Below are 16778 nucleotides of genomic sequence, written 5' to 3' on the forward strand. Positions count from 1 at the left end.
AAACAAAAAAAAAGTCATTAAGCAGCATTAAGGCTCAGTTATAGTCAAGCTTTGTAGTTTTGCGCAGGGCTCCGAGCACGCAAGCAGTGTATACTTAATGCCTTCGTCGGTGCAGTATTCTTCTGTGAGTTTTGAACCGTTTGATTATCTTTGTAGAGCTGCTGCTCCTCCGCATCAAAAGGAGTCAGTGGAGGTGATCTGAGCATTTAATTAGGATGCCTCCTGAGCCCCTCACTTAAGGTTTTCCACTGGGTCAGACCCAGAACTCACTGGAGGGATTTTGTAACCTTTCTGGCCTGGAAACACTTTGGAATCCCCCAGAAGAAGCTGGAGAGTGTTACTGGGAAGAGGGATGTCTTGGTTTTCCTTCTAAAACTGTTGCCTGTGTGACACATCCACAGAAAAGCGACAGAAAATGGATGGATTCTAGATGCAAAATCAATGTATTGGTCCAAAATCATCAGTTTCATCTGAACTTTATTTAGGCTTTCACAGAATAGGCTATACATGATGATGCTAATACTGATAAACACAGCTTGACATATTCAGGATCACAATCCAGAGTATGAAAACAACATAGCACGAAACCTATCCAGAAACTTATATCTCATTTAAAACTTGGAAACCTTTCTGGAGAAAAACTTTCTTGCTGCGTTTTGGAAAACATTTGTATGGTTGTTCTGAAATATGAGCTGTGGGAAAAATTACAGTTGTGCAAAATCTTCAGACCCTGTTGCAAACACACTGATTACTGAAGAGCTGATGATTTGATGGCTTACGCAATACCAAGTATTTACTGGGATTTGCTATATAATTGTGCATTTCCATGTCCTTTTTCTTGTTTTCCAGACCTTGTTCCTTCAGTCTATGAGACATATATTAACACCGTATGTGCAAACACACATGTACAAACATTAAAGTTCTGTCAACAAAGAACTTGAATCCGTGCAGAAATGCATAGAAACTACACCAAAACTAAGATTCAGGCTGAGACAAACTCACACATACACACACTTACACACACATGCAACTTAAAAACATGCAAATATTCATTTCTGTGCGGATATTTTTGTCAGATACAACATTTTATTTAAAATCATCACAAAAAGCAAAGTGGGAGAAATCACAGAAGGATATGGATTATGGATAGGAAGGATATGAGTTGAGGAGAGATCTTTTTTTAAGCCCGCTTTGTACCAGATTCCCTCCTCACAATAAAATACTTCAAACCTTCTATCCTCAACGAGCCCAAAATATTTCCAGTGCCTTCATGTTCGTTTCATCTCACAAAAAATAATGGTATCAAGACTTAATACTGTTCATTGTTTTGACATTACACACTGTGGCTGTTGAGGAACTCCATCTGCCACCTCTCAAAAAACACAAAAACAAATGAAATGCAGATTACTGTGATTAAAAACAGACTGGAATAAAATACACCATTGGCCTAAAGAGACTTCAGAAACCCTTAAATCAGCATTAACCTTCCAGCTAGAATGCTGCATTTGAAGAGCAAAATCTGTCAGTCTGTTCATGACACAAACCAAATCCAACCACAGTTTTCTGAGTGGCTTTGCTATCCAACTGTGATTTCAGCTGGAAACCACTGAGTCTTTCAGAGAATCACAAAGACAAGTCTTCACAAGATATGTTCAAAAAGCATCTTTTGTTGCAGCAGTCCTCCAGTTCTCTTTGCATCTTCTACAATGCAGCGCAGCAGCAGTAAGTGTTTCCCTTAACTTGCATCTCTGTGTGCGGCTGGTGCTGTTGGGTGAGGCGTCATCTCAGTTTTTCTTTTAGCCTCACCTGGCAGGCTTCAGAGTTTAGGTGACTGCACTGGTTGTGATGCTGGGAGCGGTGGTGGTCCTGATCTGGCCTTTTTTCCTCCTCCCCCCTCCTCCTCCTCCTCCTCCACCTCCTTCTCCTCTGCCTTCTCGTCCTCGCCCACGTGCGTTTTCGTTCTCCCCCCTGTTTGTATCATCCTGTGTGTGTCCTTTTTTCTTCCTCTCTGAAATGAGAATGCACAGAAAGACTTTCAAAGAGAGGCTTGAAAGATATTTATCATAATTGAATCTTCTGTATAGCAGTCCTGCTTGAACTATAAAACAAAACCATGATTTGTTATGGATCACGGTAGATAAGGAATAAAATGAAATAAATTAAAAGTTATTAGAGATTATAGTTTTGTTTTTATTTTTTGTTCATCAGTTGTCTGCTTTTTGATCTTATATAATATGTTTATTGGTTAAAATGGCTTCTCTGATTTACAGCTTGTTCTGTAACAAGTAGAAAGAGCCTAATCTGAATATTCTGTTTGCAAACAGTAACCAAAAAATGTAGCCTTATTTGCCTCTTAGCAAGCTAAAACCTTTGTAGACACATACCAGCAGGTCAACACAAAGCACTGTTGTGCTTAAACACATGGGGTCAATCTGGATGTGGTCTCTCACTTTGTTTAATTTCAGTTTCAACAGCTACTCATTCCTCTGTCCCACTACACTCACCCTCAAACCTCCCTCATTTTCCTCTCTGCTTGAGCTCTACCATTCTCATTCACATCCAAACTTTAAGAGTATAATTGCTGTCTAAATACAAACATCCACCATAGTTTAGTTCATTTCCTTCTGATCTCTTCAGAAAAACAAAGAGCTTTGAAGAGCTGCTAATTTTAAATCATAAAAACTGTAAGAGCTCTAAGGACAGTCCTTTTCTTCTTTTCATTTGGCTGTTCCATTTTCAGGGGTCACCACAGTGATGACCTCATTCCTAATCCTGTCCATCCTCGTCCCTCCCAAGGAGAACCTCAACATCTTCAGCTCTGCCACTTCCTGTTCTGTCTCCTGTCTTTTTGTCAGTGCCACTGTCTCCAAACCATACAACATAGCTGCTCTCACCACTGTCTTTAAACCTCTCCTTTGACCTTTGCTGCCACCCTTTTGTCACAGATCACTCGTGAAACTTTTCTCCATCCATTCCATCCTGCCTGGACTCTCTTCTTCACCTCTTTACCACACTTTCTGACCCTGTCTGTACTTCTCCGTTAGCATCATCAAAGCAAAGATGGCATTTGAGGTGCTCTTTTTCGACATAAAACCATACTGCTGTTCACAAATAGTCACCTCTTGTCTAAGTCTAGCTTCTACAACTGTCTCCCAGATCTTCATTGTGTGGTTCATTAACTTAATTCTCCTGTAGTTGCTACAACTCTGTACATCACACTTGTTCTTAAAACTGTGGATCAGCACACTTCTCCTCCATTCCTGAGACATTTTCTCACTCTTAAAAATGTGATTGAATAATCAAGTCAGAAATCTCACTGCCATCTCTAACAGATATTTCCATACCTCCACTGGTATGTCATCAGGTCCAATTGCCTTACCCTTCTTCATCTTCTACAAAGCTTTCCGAACTTCATCCTCATTAATCTTTTCCATTTCCTGGTCCACAGTTTCTGTGGCCTCTACTCTTCTTTCCCTTTCATTCTCTTCATTCATCAGCTCCTCAAAGCACTCCTTTTCTATCACACTCTCCTGTCTCGATAGAACATTGCCATTTCTATCTTTAACAAACCTAACCTGCTGCACATCCTTTCCAGTCTGATCATTCTATCTTGCCAGTCAATACAAGTACCTCTACCTCCTTAGCATCCAGCCTCTTGTACAACTCATCATATGCCTTCTGTTTTGCCGTTGCTACCTACATCTTTGCCCTGTGTTGCATCTCCCTTTATTCCTGTCTCCTCTCTTCACTATATAAATATACACCTAATACTGAGCGCAAATAGTTCAAGTTAAAATCAGCTATGAACAAGACTCAAACCTCTTTGAAGGGTCCTCAAAAACATTTCAGATTTTGAGCAAGCGTGCTCACTGTGTAAGGACTTAATTACTCCTCTAATAAATCGTTAACAGAGCCAAAAGAGGGGGACCCCATCAGTTTATGACAGCACTGATTGCACCTCCTCTCCATCCAAACTAAACAGTTTTGCTTGACAAATGCAGTGACACATCCAGAAAATTCCTTTGCATGAGACTTTTTTTGTGGCGCTTCAGAAGGAAAAGAAAAAAAGAAAAAAAAAAGTGGGAGGAAAAGAATTGCTGCCAAATCAACACAAAGCGTGAGATCTGCAGACCACTAAATCACTAATGTTATACAGGATCTGCCCCCTGTGTTTTATACAGCCTGCCTGCCAGCCAGCTCCCACAGATGAATCCACAGCTGTGCTCTTTTACCCACATGAACTTGTTCACTTGAATCAATGTACCATCACCTATGAATTACTTTCACAAATAAAAGGTCATTCCTGTGCATATGTTTAGCACAAAACAGGGGGAAAGACTCCTTAATATTAACAGTTAACGATTACGTTATCCCCAAAACTTGTATGACTCATCACTTGTCAAATGAAACCATAGATATCATCCTTAATTTTTTAGATATAAGCTCCATTTGCAAAGTTTAGAAAGGCCAGTTTATAATATTTCACTGTTAATTATGCTTTTGAACCCAGGGCTGACAGTTTTTCCAGAATGGAGGAGTAAATTTGCCTCTCATTTCTCATGCTGGGCTGTTAAACCTATCCAATAAGGAGCATACTCCTAACTGAACATTTACAACCTTCCTTCCCCCCAGATGCGACCGCAGATCCATACAGGACAACATCAGCTCATGTTCGGTTGTTTAGATCCAAAACCCTGAAGGAGCTTTCCAAGTTTAGAGAATGGTAACATAATATGCAAACCTCCAGCATGTTTACTCACATAGAGTATATCAGAGAAAGTCATCTGTTACGTGTTGAAACATCTGCACCGTTGCCAACACTGTGCAACTGCTGTTAGCCAATGCTGCTGCTGCCGTGGCCGAAATCCCCTAAGCGTGCCACCGTCCAATAAAGCATTCAAATGCTTCTCTTTTAAAGTTCTTCAAACCCTTGTAAATACATTTACAGCTCCAGCTTTTTTTAAAACATTGGTGTGTTTTGCAAAGAAGACTGACATATGGGGGCATTTAGAGACAAAGTAATTTGCCATTATCTGCTAATTAGCAATAATCCTTGTGCAGTTCAAGAGATCTCCTCCCATTATTTGGTTTATCATCAACACATCACTGGTGATAAAGATTTATTTCTTTGCATGACCACTAAATATAAAAAATTGCAGCACAAACAACCAAGAATGTTGCTGTTTTTGTTGCACTTCCCATTCAACTAACACTGGACTGTTTCGCTAAATTTGTCATGCAACAGCCTTAGCAGCAAATGAGGTCAAAAGGGATGAATAAATTATTGTTAAAGTAGATAATGGCAGCTGAGTGGTGAGATTGACTGTTAACCTGCTGGAGTGTAAGTTGCTCTGCAAAGCCATGCAAACCTCACACTCCAGCCGTCTGCAGAACAAATAGCTCTCCCTATAGCTCTGATCCTGGGCCAGCTTTGCAGTGCGTAATGTCCTTCATCTGCTTTTGGCTGGTGGATGAAGTTTATTGTTTACATGTGGTAATTTCAAGAGGCTCTGTATCCTTTTGTGTCCTTTGCCAAATTAAACCCAATCAACACGCTGCAGGTCACAGAGAGACGGGAGGGATTCTAAATAATTAGTCCATCAGTCATTATATATCATCAGTTGGAGGCATTTTATGAAACACACACAACTTATTGTTTGATCATCTACAACCATATGATCACAAAACCTTAAACTACATGTTTTTTAATTATAAGTCTTAAACGTTATTTACATTTCGTGAATCTATTTTCTGGATGTTTGTTACCTCTCACACAAGGCTTTTTGGTCACAACACACTTCCTCCTTTCAGTCTCTGGCACACAGGTCTGTGAGGGCACAAGGGAAGGGGTGTTGTCTGCGCTGTGAATTTGAGGAAGGGGTAAACGAACTCGGGACTGGGAGCCTCGCTTAAATCCACATGTTTTGTTCTTCTTCATGCAGGAACTCCACTGGCTCCATTCTCCCAGTTCACACTCTGAAGCACGCTGACCTGCGACAAAAATAATAGAAATATGCAAACGACTTAGCTGCTGAGTGAATGGTCTGTGAGTTTAATATCTTGTGTTTGCTTCATATTTTCTGTCTGCTTTTCACACCTCAGTAAGTTTAACTCAGGATAATGGGTTTAGGCAGTTTACACATCTGAAAACAATTTGTGATTTGTTGATAGATTTATAGCACGATAACAACAGGTTTGGGTAGTTGCTAAGGAACTGACAGTGTATTGCTATTAGGCATACTGTGAACATGACAAATGGGAATGAGCCGAGTCCAATTAAAGTAAAAACATAAAATAACAACAGGCGAGGCTCCTTAAAGGCTTCAAACTATTAAATCGGCAAGATTCACCACCTGAAAGAATATCTGAGTTGTCCTTTGTTTTTTAATAAGGGCATCATCCTGATCCTTTACATAGAAGGGGCAGGACTTGATACTGTAGTGGGCCCAGTTCATGGGAACACTGTTCCTGTTGTCCCATGTTTATATAAAAAAAAAACATTCAAATGAACCACTAGAAAAAAAAATAAAAAATTTTGAGATTAGAGTTTTTTTAAGACTATAACTAATCAGACTAACCATTAGTTAGCTTGTTAAGCTTGACCGGACTAACAAACTAATCTCTATTTCTTCAAGCTCAGATCATTCAAAAATCCATCTACGACACGAATAATATTATTTTTCCTAACGTTTCCACAGAAATCCAGTTTCAAAAGATCTGAACTATCCCTCTAATGTTTGAGTTAGATGAATGATTGCACTAATGCTTGAAGTTGGTAAAAAGATGAAGGATAAAGATCACTCACCAACGCACTCCATGGTCTCATTGGCAGTGTGTTGGCCTGGAGGGCAGCTGACATAACATCGCCCACTGTGTGAATATAAGCCCTCCTTACATTTTGTGCAAAAATTGTGATTGAAACATGCTTCACAATTGTCTATTTTACACTCTGAAAAACACAGAGGGGGAAAAAAAAACGAGGTTAATAAGTTCAGGTTTAAGTCTCAGTTGTTGGTCTGCAAAACAATGTGTTCTTTCTATTACCACTAGATTTGTAGTTTTTTAGTTGTGATTTGGACATTTTCTGATGCAAACTCAGAAAAGTCTTAGGTTGAAAACGTGAATATTTAGAAGTTAAGGTAATTGCAAACACCAACAAAAAGCATCTAAAACAACTCCAACAATTTTAGGTTTCTTAAGACAAAGGTGGAAATCTGTACATTCGTGCTTGTGCTTTAGTAAAGATATTCAGATCCAGACTTGTTATAATCATGTTTGCTAAACTTATAATTGTCAACTTTGAAGTTGGTCTGATGCCAATCAGACCTAATTCAACTCTCAATGCCTCAGTGAGATCCTGATATTTTTGCCTCCTGCTCCCAATTATTATTTTTAAGGCTTTGACAGCTGGATTTGATATTATTAATGTTTGTGGCCGTAAAATGTAAAACAAATATTTCTAACAAGACATTGAAAGATGACATGTATAAAGTCAGATGACTGGATAATAACCCTAGTTAGCCACTGAGGATCTCTGAAAAGAAATTAAAGAGGGAATTCAGCCGTTTTTGCTACAAAATAGGATAGTGAGTGAAAGTTGTTTTTAAAGCAATTACAACTGCAAGTGAATGAGTTGCATTAGCCATGTTTTATCAAAATTTGTGGGTTTGTCAGTGAAACATTAATTTACAGACACTTAACAGTTATATATTATTTAGAAGATGGTGAGGTGTAAAAGTCCATCATCATCATCATCATCTGTAGAAGCAAAATCCATCAATATGTGGATGAATATATACAAAGAATAGCTTGACGCAGTCGATCTTATTTGTGTATCATTAAACATGTGGTGACAGGGCTAAAAGTATAACTGCATTTTTTTGCATATTTAAAAAAAAAACAATTTATTTTTGTTTTTTGCAAGCTTTATATAGATAGGGAACTATACAAAAAAACATTTATCAAAAAACTCTGCTTAAAAGTGAGAACACAAAAAACCGTGTGGCCTAGCATGAACCCTGCAGACAAGAGCCAAATGAAAAAGCACAGACTTAGCTTTAAAAAACAAACAACACATTAAAAATGCTTTTGCTGGGATTTCAGCCCATTCTTTATTCCTGCCCACTCATAAGGGAAAACAGAGCAGACCAAGTTGCTGGCTCTCTTCACCTAAAAGCACAGAACCACTGCCACAACTAAATATAAAAGTATTTTATTAAGAGCTGTGAGTGTGGCCACTATTTTGCCCTCTTTCCAAATGAGCCAAACCTGCCTGTAACCACCAAGAAGATAATTTCACTGCCTACATTCCTGCTGTTATTGCTGGTTTGGGCTTTTATGTGAATGTTTTCAACTGGATGTATAACCAATAATCATGAAACAAAAATGCAAAAACAACATTTCATAATCATCAAGTGTTTATCTTTATTCATGAAATGCTTCTCATTATATCGGGGTTTTGTGTACGTTCTTGGTGTTTAAAGTAATTCTTCTTAGTTTTTTCTGGGTGACTTTGTATTCTGGGTATTTTTGTTAAGTTATGTTTGTAGGTTTTGCTTTTGTATTTTTGAGAGCCATCAGATGTCAGTTGTCATTGCTTCCAGCTTCCTGCACATTTGTCATTCATCTCTAATCAGCTCAACTCTTCTTTCAGTAAGAACTCCTCAGTTAATTGTAAAATTAAATAATCTTTCATTTAATAAGATTATTTTTTAAATTTTAATTAAATGATCTGCTGTAATCATCTATAGTTTTGTCAGGTTGCCTATTGAACCAAGTTTTAGTGATGGAAACAGTTCTTCTCTGGGATTTGGCTCAGTTTTTCAGCTCTAAAATGGCTCTTTACTTCAGCCAGTATCTCACTGGGCTGCAACTATTGGAGTCTACAAAATGTCTCATGATGTTTCCTGTGGTTCTCAATTTCTTCATGTAAGCAGCAGAGATTGTGCAACAGATTTTCACTCAAAATAGTCTGAGTTGTTGCAGGCATCTTAAACGAGCCTCAAACTCCTCTCAGTTTAAATTCCCTTATTTTAGAGCGCTCCAGCTGTCTTTCAACAGCTGCATGGGAGAAAACCTCTGAGGCTACAGCCCCAAATATTTAGGTCTAAAACCTACACATTTGATGAATAATAATTATTTTTAAAAAATGGTTCAAATGTGCATGTCTTCATTTCAAAAGTATATTCTAGCAGATTAAATCATAAATGTGGGGGCAGCCGCAAAGGTGGGTACAAAGCAATTCAAGTTAAGTATGACGTTGGTAGAGGTGGGCAAATAAACAATGTGCACAGCTTGGAATACAGTCTTGCAAGCCATGCACACAAAAATAGGCCATGAATTTGAAAAAATTGATTTATTTTTTCTGTTATAACTTTTTAAGTGTATGTCATTCTCAAAAGGTGGTGGAGAAAAAAGTTTAGATAAGATCACAACACAAAGAGCTGTATAATACATCTAAATCTATATAAAAAGAAACAACAAGTCTGAGAAAGGTTATGACAGATTTCATTTAGCACCAGCTGTGTACAAAATTTTGAAGGTTTCTTTTTGCACATCTACAAATTTTACATGCCTACTCCTGTCCTATTTACGTGACACTACAACGTAAAACTCACGTGTGCAATGATTATTGCCCCCTGGGTTTCTCATGCCAAAATATCCCATGGGACAGGAGGCAAGGCACACTCCTATCTGACGGATGTCACTGCGCTCCAGAAAGATAAAGAGCCTCGGCTTACATTTAATGCAGCCATTGTACTCAGAGCATTGTTCACAGGTGTTGAGGCAAGGTGATGATCCCTCAGTACTAACTGTAGGAAACACAACACAAACACAGAGACACAGAGAGCTGCAATGAGATAACAGAGCAAGGTGTACCAATACATACAAATTAAACCATTTTCAGCCTGCATATGATTTTTTAAAATGGAATAAAAATGGGAATTCCTCAGCATGCTGCTTATCAAATCATGGAGATTTAATAATTTGTGTCTGTCTTCACTAATAGCCTTACTAATGCCATTGCATTAACAGTCCAAAAAACATGGGTGAAAGCTCGCAGTTTAATGAAAGTGAAGCCAGCCAAGCACCTTTGTTTGAACAGTTCCTCAGTGTTTATTTCAAAACTGCTTAATGGGGATACTTAAAAGATTTTCATGTGAAGAAATTTGGAAAATTATGGCTGACAGTCAACCAAGAATCATTCAGAATCAGCCAGCTATCACTTGGGTGACTCAGAAATGGTTGTGGTGCAACAAAATTCCAAATAGCACGAACGGAAATACAGTGAACAAGTGCTTTAGTTAAAGTGTCAAAGTACAGAGCAGCCATTTACCCCAATCAAATACCCACTACAGAGCTATTTACACTTCTGTTTACTCATCCCAGATTTGGAGATGGATCAAAACCCGTCACCTTCCAAAAAAAGGAAAAACGAGGCACACAGAAATGGTAGTCTAAATCTTTTCTAGGAAATGTGTGCTGAAGTGCACATCCTTCTACTAGGAACTTTCACAAGCAAAAACAAAAGTCATCTCAGTTGATTTACAGTTTTCTGCTCTATCAGCTCTACTCTCATACACCAATCTGTCTGCTGTATTGCCTCCAAGAGATAAGTGAGAAGGCAGCAAATGTCAACAGGTCCTTCCAGGAACTGATTACTCCATGTCTGAATAATGGTAAGCAGCAGTAATTAGAGCCAAGTTTTATTGGTTACAAATTATAATAAAGGTAACAGTGATCCAGGGTAGGAATCAATAATCATAAACAGAGAAGAAAATGCTTTAAACTGTTCTTGAAGACTTTTGGGAGGTTAGGAATAATGGGTCTTATCTCCTCTTTAATTGTTTCAGTTTGATCTTTGCGTGCAACTGAATTCATTTTGAGAAACAACACAGGAGGCCAGCAGGAAAAGATCTATCCTCAGCTGTTTTCCTACCAGGGGGTACAGTTGACAAAAACTGAATCTGATCACACTAAAGATGTAAAAACTGTAAATCAGATGAGTAAATTACAAACATCTTTTATATTTAGAGGGGGAAAGCTTCAACTGATTGTGACATTCTGAAGGGGACTTGTGTGTATCGGTAGTTACCCCAATTCTTCTGTCTTCATTGTAGCACCACAAAATCAACTCTGACAGCATCTTTGTGTGAATATATGTGTACTGTACTTTCTAAAGATATTCAGTTTTTATGGCTTCCCTCTCCTAGTATGCGTGATCATATTAGCAGCACATCTGTTACTGTGGCCAGTTGTGGTATTATATGTATATTGGCTCAGAGAAGTTAGGGCGAGCTTGGCATTGGCTGAAAGCTTCTTGTGTGTAAAGGAAGAATTATTTCAAAGCTGACAGAAACACCACTTTGAGGCCAGAGATATACTGCGAGTTGATCTGAACACCGTCTTTGTACTTGCGTGAGGTCAGAAAAATGCTTACAACAATATTGGCAGCGTGATCCAAGTGAGAGCTTAGAACTGTCAGGTACTCACTTTATTATGTGCCCACACAGCCAGACATGAAATGAGCAATAGCTTTGAGAGAGAATCCATCAAAAAGCCTTCTATAAACAACTCTAATATCCATAAAAGTTTTACATAAACTGAGGGAGGCATAATCTTAAAAGAGTAAGAAAGATGAGCCATTCCAGGGAAACTCTGAACCCAACATAACCCGCAATGAAAAACAAATAAGAATGATGGGAAAATAAACAAAATGTTATCTTTACTTTGCTTGTTAAATGTTTATAAGTCGTCCACCACAGTGAGTCAGACCTCAGAAATGAAAAGCAGGATTGCTGCAACGAAAGAAAGAAACAAACAAGATGGAGTGAAAAAGTGAGAACTCACCCCGTCTCTGCCTTCTCGCCTTGGAGAGCTTGAGAACGTCGCTGTGACCCATGGAGCTGAGAAAGATCATTGCCAGCACCACCAATCCCAGCTGCATAGTCTCTGTTGCCTTCCAGGCTGTGCAAGGTACCCCCCTGCAACCAGATGGATCAAGTAGGGGGCGGTCCCCCTTCCTCTGTAGGACAGGTGGATTCCTCTGCTGCTGAAACTAATGAACCCTCTCCTGCGCCGCTTTCCTTCAGTTTGCCTGTCCCTCCCCCAGTCTGTCCGTATCGTTCCCTCTACTGGCTGGTAAATCCACGAGTCTGAGTTATGAAGTGTGACGCTGTGATTGCACATCCGGACAAGCCCAAGGCGCAACAAGCCATCACGTTGGAGGTGGTGTAAACAGACAAAGGCAATGGAATGAGAAGGGGGTCAGTGGGTAGTAGAGACGATCAAGAGGAGGCGTGCTGAAGCGTCCGTAGGTCAACCCATGAAGTTTATGAAGAGCTGCAAGTAGGGAACCATCTGTTTGAGGAAGGTTTGGTGTAGATGAGAGCATGAACTCATAAGCTTGCTCCTCTCCAATGATGAGGGAGTTAAATAATGAAGTGCAAAGATGTCTGCAGGTTTCTGACTATGTGTGACTTGACTGAACCAAGGTCTGAGAAAAAAAAAAAAAAAACAGAGTCCAAAAAAACAGAAAGCTTAGCATGGCCTTAATGTGGAATAAAAAACATAACAGATGAGCTGTCAGGAAAACAGTAAAGACATGTTTTGACATTTAGGAAATAAGCTTACTCACATTTTCCCAAAGTTATATAAGTTTAAAGCCTTTTCACTTAAAATAAAATAAATCCAGAAACACAAATTGGCTTTACATAGAGGATACACAGCTTGACTGATAGCAAAGCTCACTCGTTAGAAGAATGTTTCTTGTTCAATTACTTTAAAATAGTCTTGTTAAAATGACAAGGTGGTGATTTTAGTTAGATTTATTGCTTTTGTATTTGACAGTTGTAACCACATGAGGTCTAACGTTGCCTAACATCCTAATTGTTACGAAAATACTTAAGAAGAAACAGCCTCCAGCATCACCCCTCATAAAACTAAAAAGGTATTTTAAAACCTTTAGAGCTGTTATGCAAAGCTACATTACCTGGAATAAAGTTATGTTTTTATATTGTTGCTCAGATAAAAGAATTAAATCATATTTTCCATCTAAATGTTGCAAAAAAGTCAATAATTAGTTGCATTTGTTTTAAATGAACGTTATTGCTTTATTAGGTATTTTCCAATAGCAAGAAAGATTATATCACAATTCTAACCAGTTGTAACAATGATATGCAATTTGTCCTGAACTATAATCATTGTGGTATGATGCACAAGGGTTTAAGTATGCATGATTCAAAAGTAATTTGAGTTGTGACTGGTTACATGAAACAATCAGTCACACTAACAGGAAACCAAATACCACAAACAATTTTTAAGTTCAAGACATTTCAAGCTGTGTTTGGCTCTGGCTCCCTAATTGAGCCTTTTTAGCCTCTGGAAATGCACTGACATCTCTTGGAAATGCAACACCAGCTCAGACTGAAGGCTTTTGTTTTATTTGGAGCTGAGATCTTTTTCAGATAGTGTCATGCAGCGCCTGTATTTACAGCTCCCGTGTGAAGAGGACACACAGAACATGTTCGTATCTGAGCGATGGGAGGTCCTCCCTCGCAGCTCAATAAAGAAAAATAGGACCATATTTGGCCGTTGAGTTGCTTGTGGCTCTGAATCACACTAAGGACAATACCATTTGGTGTGTCTAAACATTCCAGAAGGCAACACTGTATTCAAAGTATAAATCAAAAGGGACAAAATCATTTCAGATTTAAACTCATTCCTTCAAACTGAATCAAACCAAAATGTCCTCAATATGTGAATCCAGCTAATTAGCCACGTTTGATACTATTGAAAATATATATGTATAATTGTACAATTTCTTCAAAAACATATTTTTTGTATTTGAAGCCAAAAACAGACTATACATTGATTGCCAACCCATATAGTAATGTTATGACTCTGAAACTTTTCTTAATTCAACATTGGAATTTAGGGGGAAAGTTTCAAGGAGCAGAACTGTTGTATAATTGGGAAACAACGTGAACCTAATCAATTAAGTAGAAATTTATGAGCCTCAGTATGAGCCTCAGTACCTTATTTGAAGCCTGAAACCGAAAAAACCCCCACAAAATAAGCTAAATTATTTTATAAGACATTGAAAACCATGTTTAGGACGGAAATAAATGCATCCTTTTCAAATCAAAAACACTATTCAGAGTTTTTTTTACATTTAATGACTGAGGTTTAAAGACACCTCCTTAATAATTTTATATTTACAGTCATTTTTTTTAATGGAGCACAGCCCATTTGTCTTTTTAGCATCTGTTTGTTTCTTGGGGAAATTTTAATTCAGTAACAGGAAATGCAAAGTCCCTGGATGAGTCAGAGCCCAACCTTTTCTGCTCTCATACTCACTGGAAATTCTTTCAAAATTTTATTTGTTTCTGTGTTAGCAACCGAAAGGCCACTTCAACCCATTAACACACAATTGCACACATTAAAGCTAAGAGGTGATGTTGAATTGCAGAGTGCAGCAATCAAGGAAATGGTTTTGTCAGCTTTTAGTTCATCTATAATGCAAACTTGTTTTTTAATTGTGTCAGTTATGAACAGTCTTTTCTTATAGCAATTGTGGTTCTTTGTAAGTTTTATGACTTCTTTGTCTTCGTTTCCTCATGCATTTAACTTTGTATTTTCCTCATGGAGGAGCCACATTGAGCTGAGCCCAGTGAAACTAAGCTCAGCTCATCAAATAATCAGGAGTTGAAATTGCCTCCTTTGTTGGCCCTAAGTTTCATCTATCAATTATTCAGATAGCGAAAAGGAGCTCCCACTCTGGGAATTTATTGAACTCGAGAAGGTGCCACAACTCTGAGCAAAGAGTTGCAAAAGCCTGCAGATGAACTTTACTCCTGTAACTAAACCTACTGGCCTGAGCTAAGGCTGAGTATGTGCAGTATGTTCCAAATTAGTTTGAGCGCATCCAGATCTGCTGAACAAACTATGAAAGGGGGTCATCGAATAATCTGCAATAACTGACAGAAGATAAGAAAGGATAAAAAGAAATTATGAAATTTTCTTAGTCAAGAAGGCACCTTTTTATATATAAGAACAATTGTGTTGAATGTTGTTGTTTTGTTTTTGTTTTTTTCAGTGTATTATTACATTATGTTTTCAATAGTTAAATTATTTTTTAAGTGGAAACAAAAGCTTTGCTTTAGTATTAGCTAATTTTTCTCTCAAAATATGGCAGCTAGTGAAAGAGACGCATCTTTAAGCTAATTTAATTAGGATTACGGTGCACATTTGTATTAAATTTGTGTCCCCATTTATTTAATTTACCAACATTCATCTAAAAACCATAATCTAAACTGGTTTGAGGTGACCTATTTCACAAAAAAAAAAAAAAAACAGAACAGAGAAGACATCTATAAAAAAAAATACACTTGATCTATATTTTTCATTGGACTTTTGAGTAACAAGGTATTAATCTAGATCCTTATTATCTGCCCAGTGTGAAATAACACCTGACTATACCAGCAACATGTCTAAAGTTAGTCAAATCTGGAAGACTTGTGACACTCCAGCGAGCAAAGAAACAGATCCATCAGCATGTTTCATGAATAAAACCACCAAACTCCTAAATCCAGTTTGCACAACATGGTTATTACAACAAAATGCAAGTATGCAACAAAAATCAAGCACAAGCTTCCACCTGTCCCCTGTCAAAGCGGCTCTGCTCTTCATACAGGAGATGACACACACTTGTCCTGTGTTTTTACAACTGTGCCATGTGGATGCAAATGTCACCAGAGTGAGAGGAAACAAGTCATAAAATTACAAGTTAAACCCAACTTATGCAGAACTGTCATGCTTGATGTGCCCATGTTAATACTCATTAATCTTGAAAAGGTTTAAAACAAGTCATGTAAATCAAATCAGGGATGTTTATAAAATCATATACAAAAATAGATGAAAAGAAAACAGTTTCGGAAATGGGGATAATGTGCAAAATATGATCAATCTGACTTGATTTCTAATAATAATAATAATAAATTTTCAGGTATGATCCATGACTCACCTGAACATCTGAGTAAAACTGATCAGTTTCCTCTTGAAAAAGGTCAAATCCGCTTCTTGTTTGATCACAAAAAGCTCCTTTTACGGGACTCCCACATTATCAACATTTTCTCTTCTCATCTTTTAAACAATTAACGATCTATCGCAAAAAATCTGGGAATGTGAAAAGTATTAGAATGGGTATAATTTGTCAGGAAACGATTAGATAATGAAACAAAGGTCTAAGACTAGATTATTGCTTTAAAATAATAATAACAATAAAAAGGGAGAGTCCGGCTTTTGTTCGTCCTCTGAAGTCGGAGTTCCTGTTTGCTCTGAAACTCCTGCGAGGGGCGCTTCTTAAATGCACTTTGGGGCTCGAGTTGCATCCAACTCCTGCAGAAGTTAGGAAGCTGCGGAGTCCGGCGCTGCCAGGGGGCATCACAGGCCACGCCCCCTTCCTGTTCCCACTGTTCCCACTGTTCCCACTCAGAGCTGGAAAACCTGCCGCGGACCTGGGCTCACAGCCGTGCTCCTTCAGCTCGTACAGCTTGTCTTATCACAGTCTTGACCTTACAAATACACCTAAATAGAACAAAAGAAATGTAAATTAAATGCAAACTGGGAACCTATTTGTTTGAAAATGTGTAACATTTCAACAAAAACGTTTTGTCAAATAAACCTGGACTGACCAGGGAGTTTAAATGTAAAAAACAAAACATTTTATTTCACTGAAATCAACATTTTTCTGTTTATTAAATATTATTATTATTATT

General features: G+C 38.1%; 1 protein-coding gene across 3 annotated transcripts; it reads right to left on the minus strand.

Moving 5' to 3' along the window:
• Positions 1-460: 460 nt before the first annotated feature.
• rspo1 (R-spondin 1) lies at positions 461-16384 on the minus strand. 3 transcript variants are annotated; one of them, XM_037980572.1, is made up of 6 exons: positions 16025-16384; positions 11851-12342; positions 9618-9812; positions 6806-6949; positions 5767-5991; positions 461-2008 (listed from the first exon to the last, which is right to left on the minus strand). In XM_037980572.1, exons 2-6 carry the CDS (start codon positions 11945-11947, stop codon positions 1824-1826), a joined length of 846 nt encoding a protein of 281 aa, XP_037836500.1. In that variant the 5' UTR covers positions 11948-12342; positions 16025-16384; the 3' UTR covers positions 461-1823. The 3 variants fall into 3 exon arrangements, with proteins under 3 accessions (XP_037836500.1, XP_037836498.1, XP_017279174.1); XM_037980570.1 differs by having other exon boundaries at positions 11851-12360; XM_017423685.3 differs by having other exon boundaries at positions 11851-12496.
• Between the last annotated feature and the right edge of the window lie 394 nt (positions 16385-16778).

This window comes from Kryptolebias marmoratus, linkage group LG16 (genome assembly GCF_001649575.2).
Source record: "Kryptolebias marmoratus isolate JLee-2015 linkage group LG16, ASM164957v2, whole genome shotgun sequence".
Taxonomy (NCBI): Eukaryota; Metazoa; Chordata; class Actinopteri; order Cyprinodontiformes; family Rivulidae; genus Kryptolebias; species Kryptolebias marmoratus.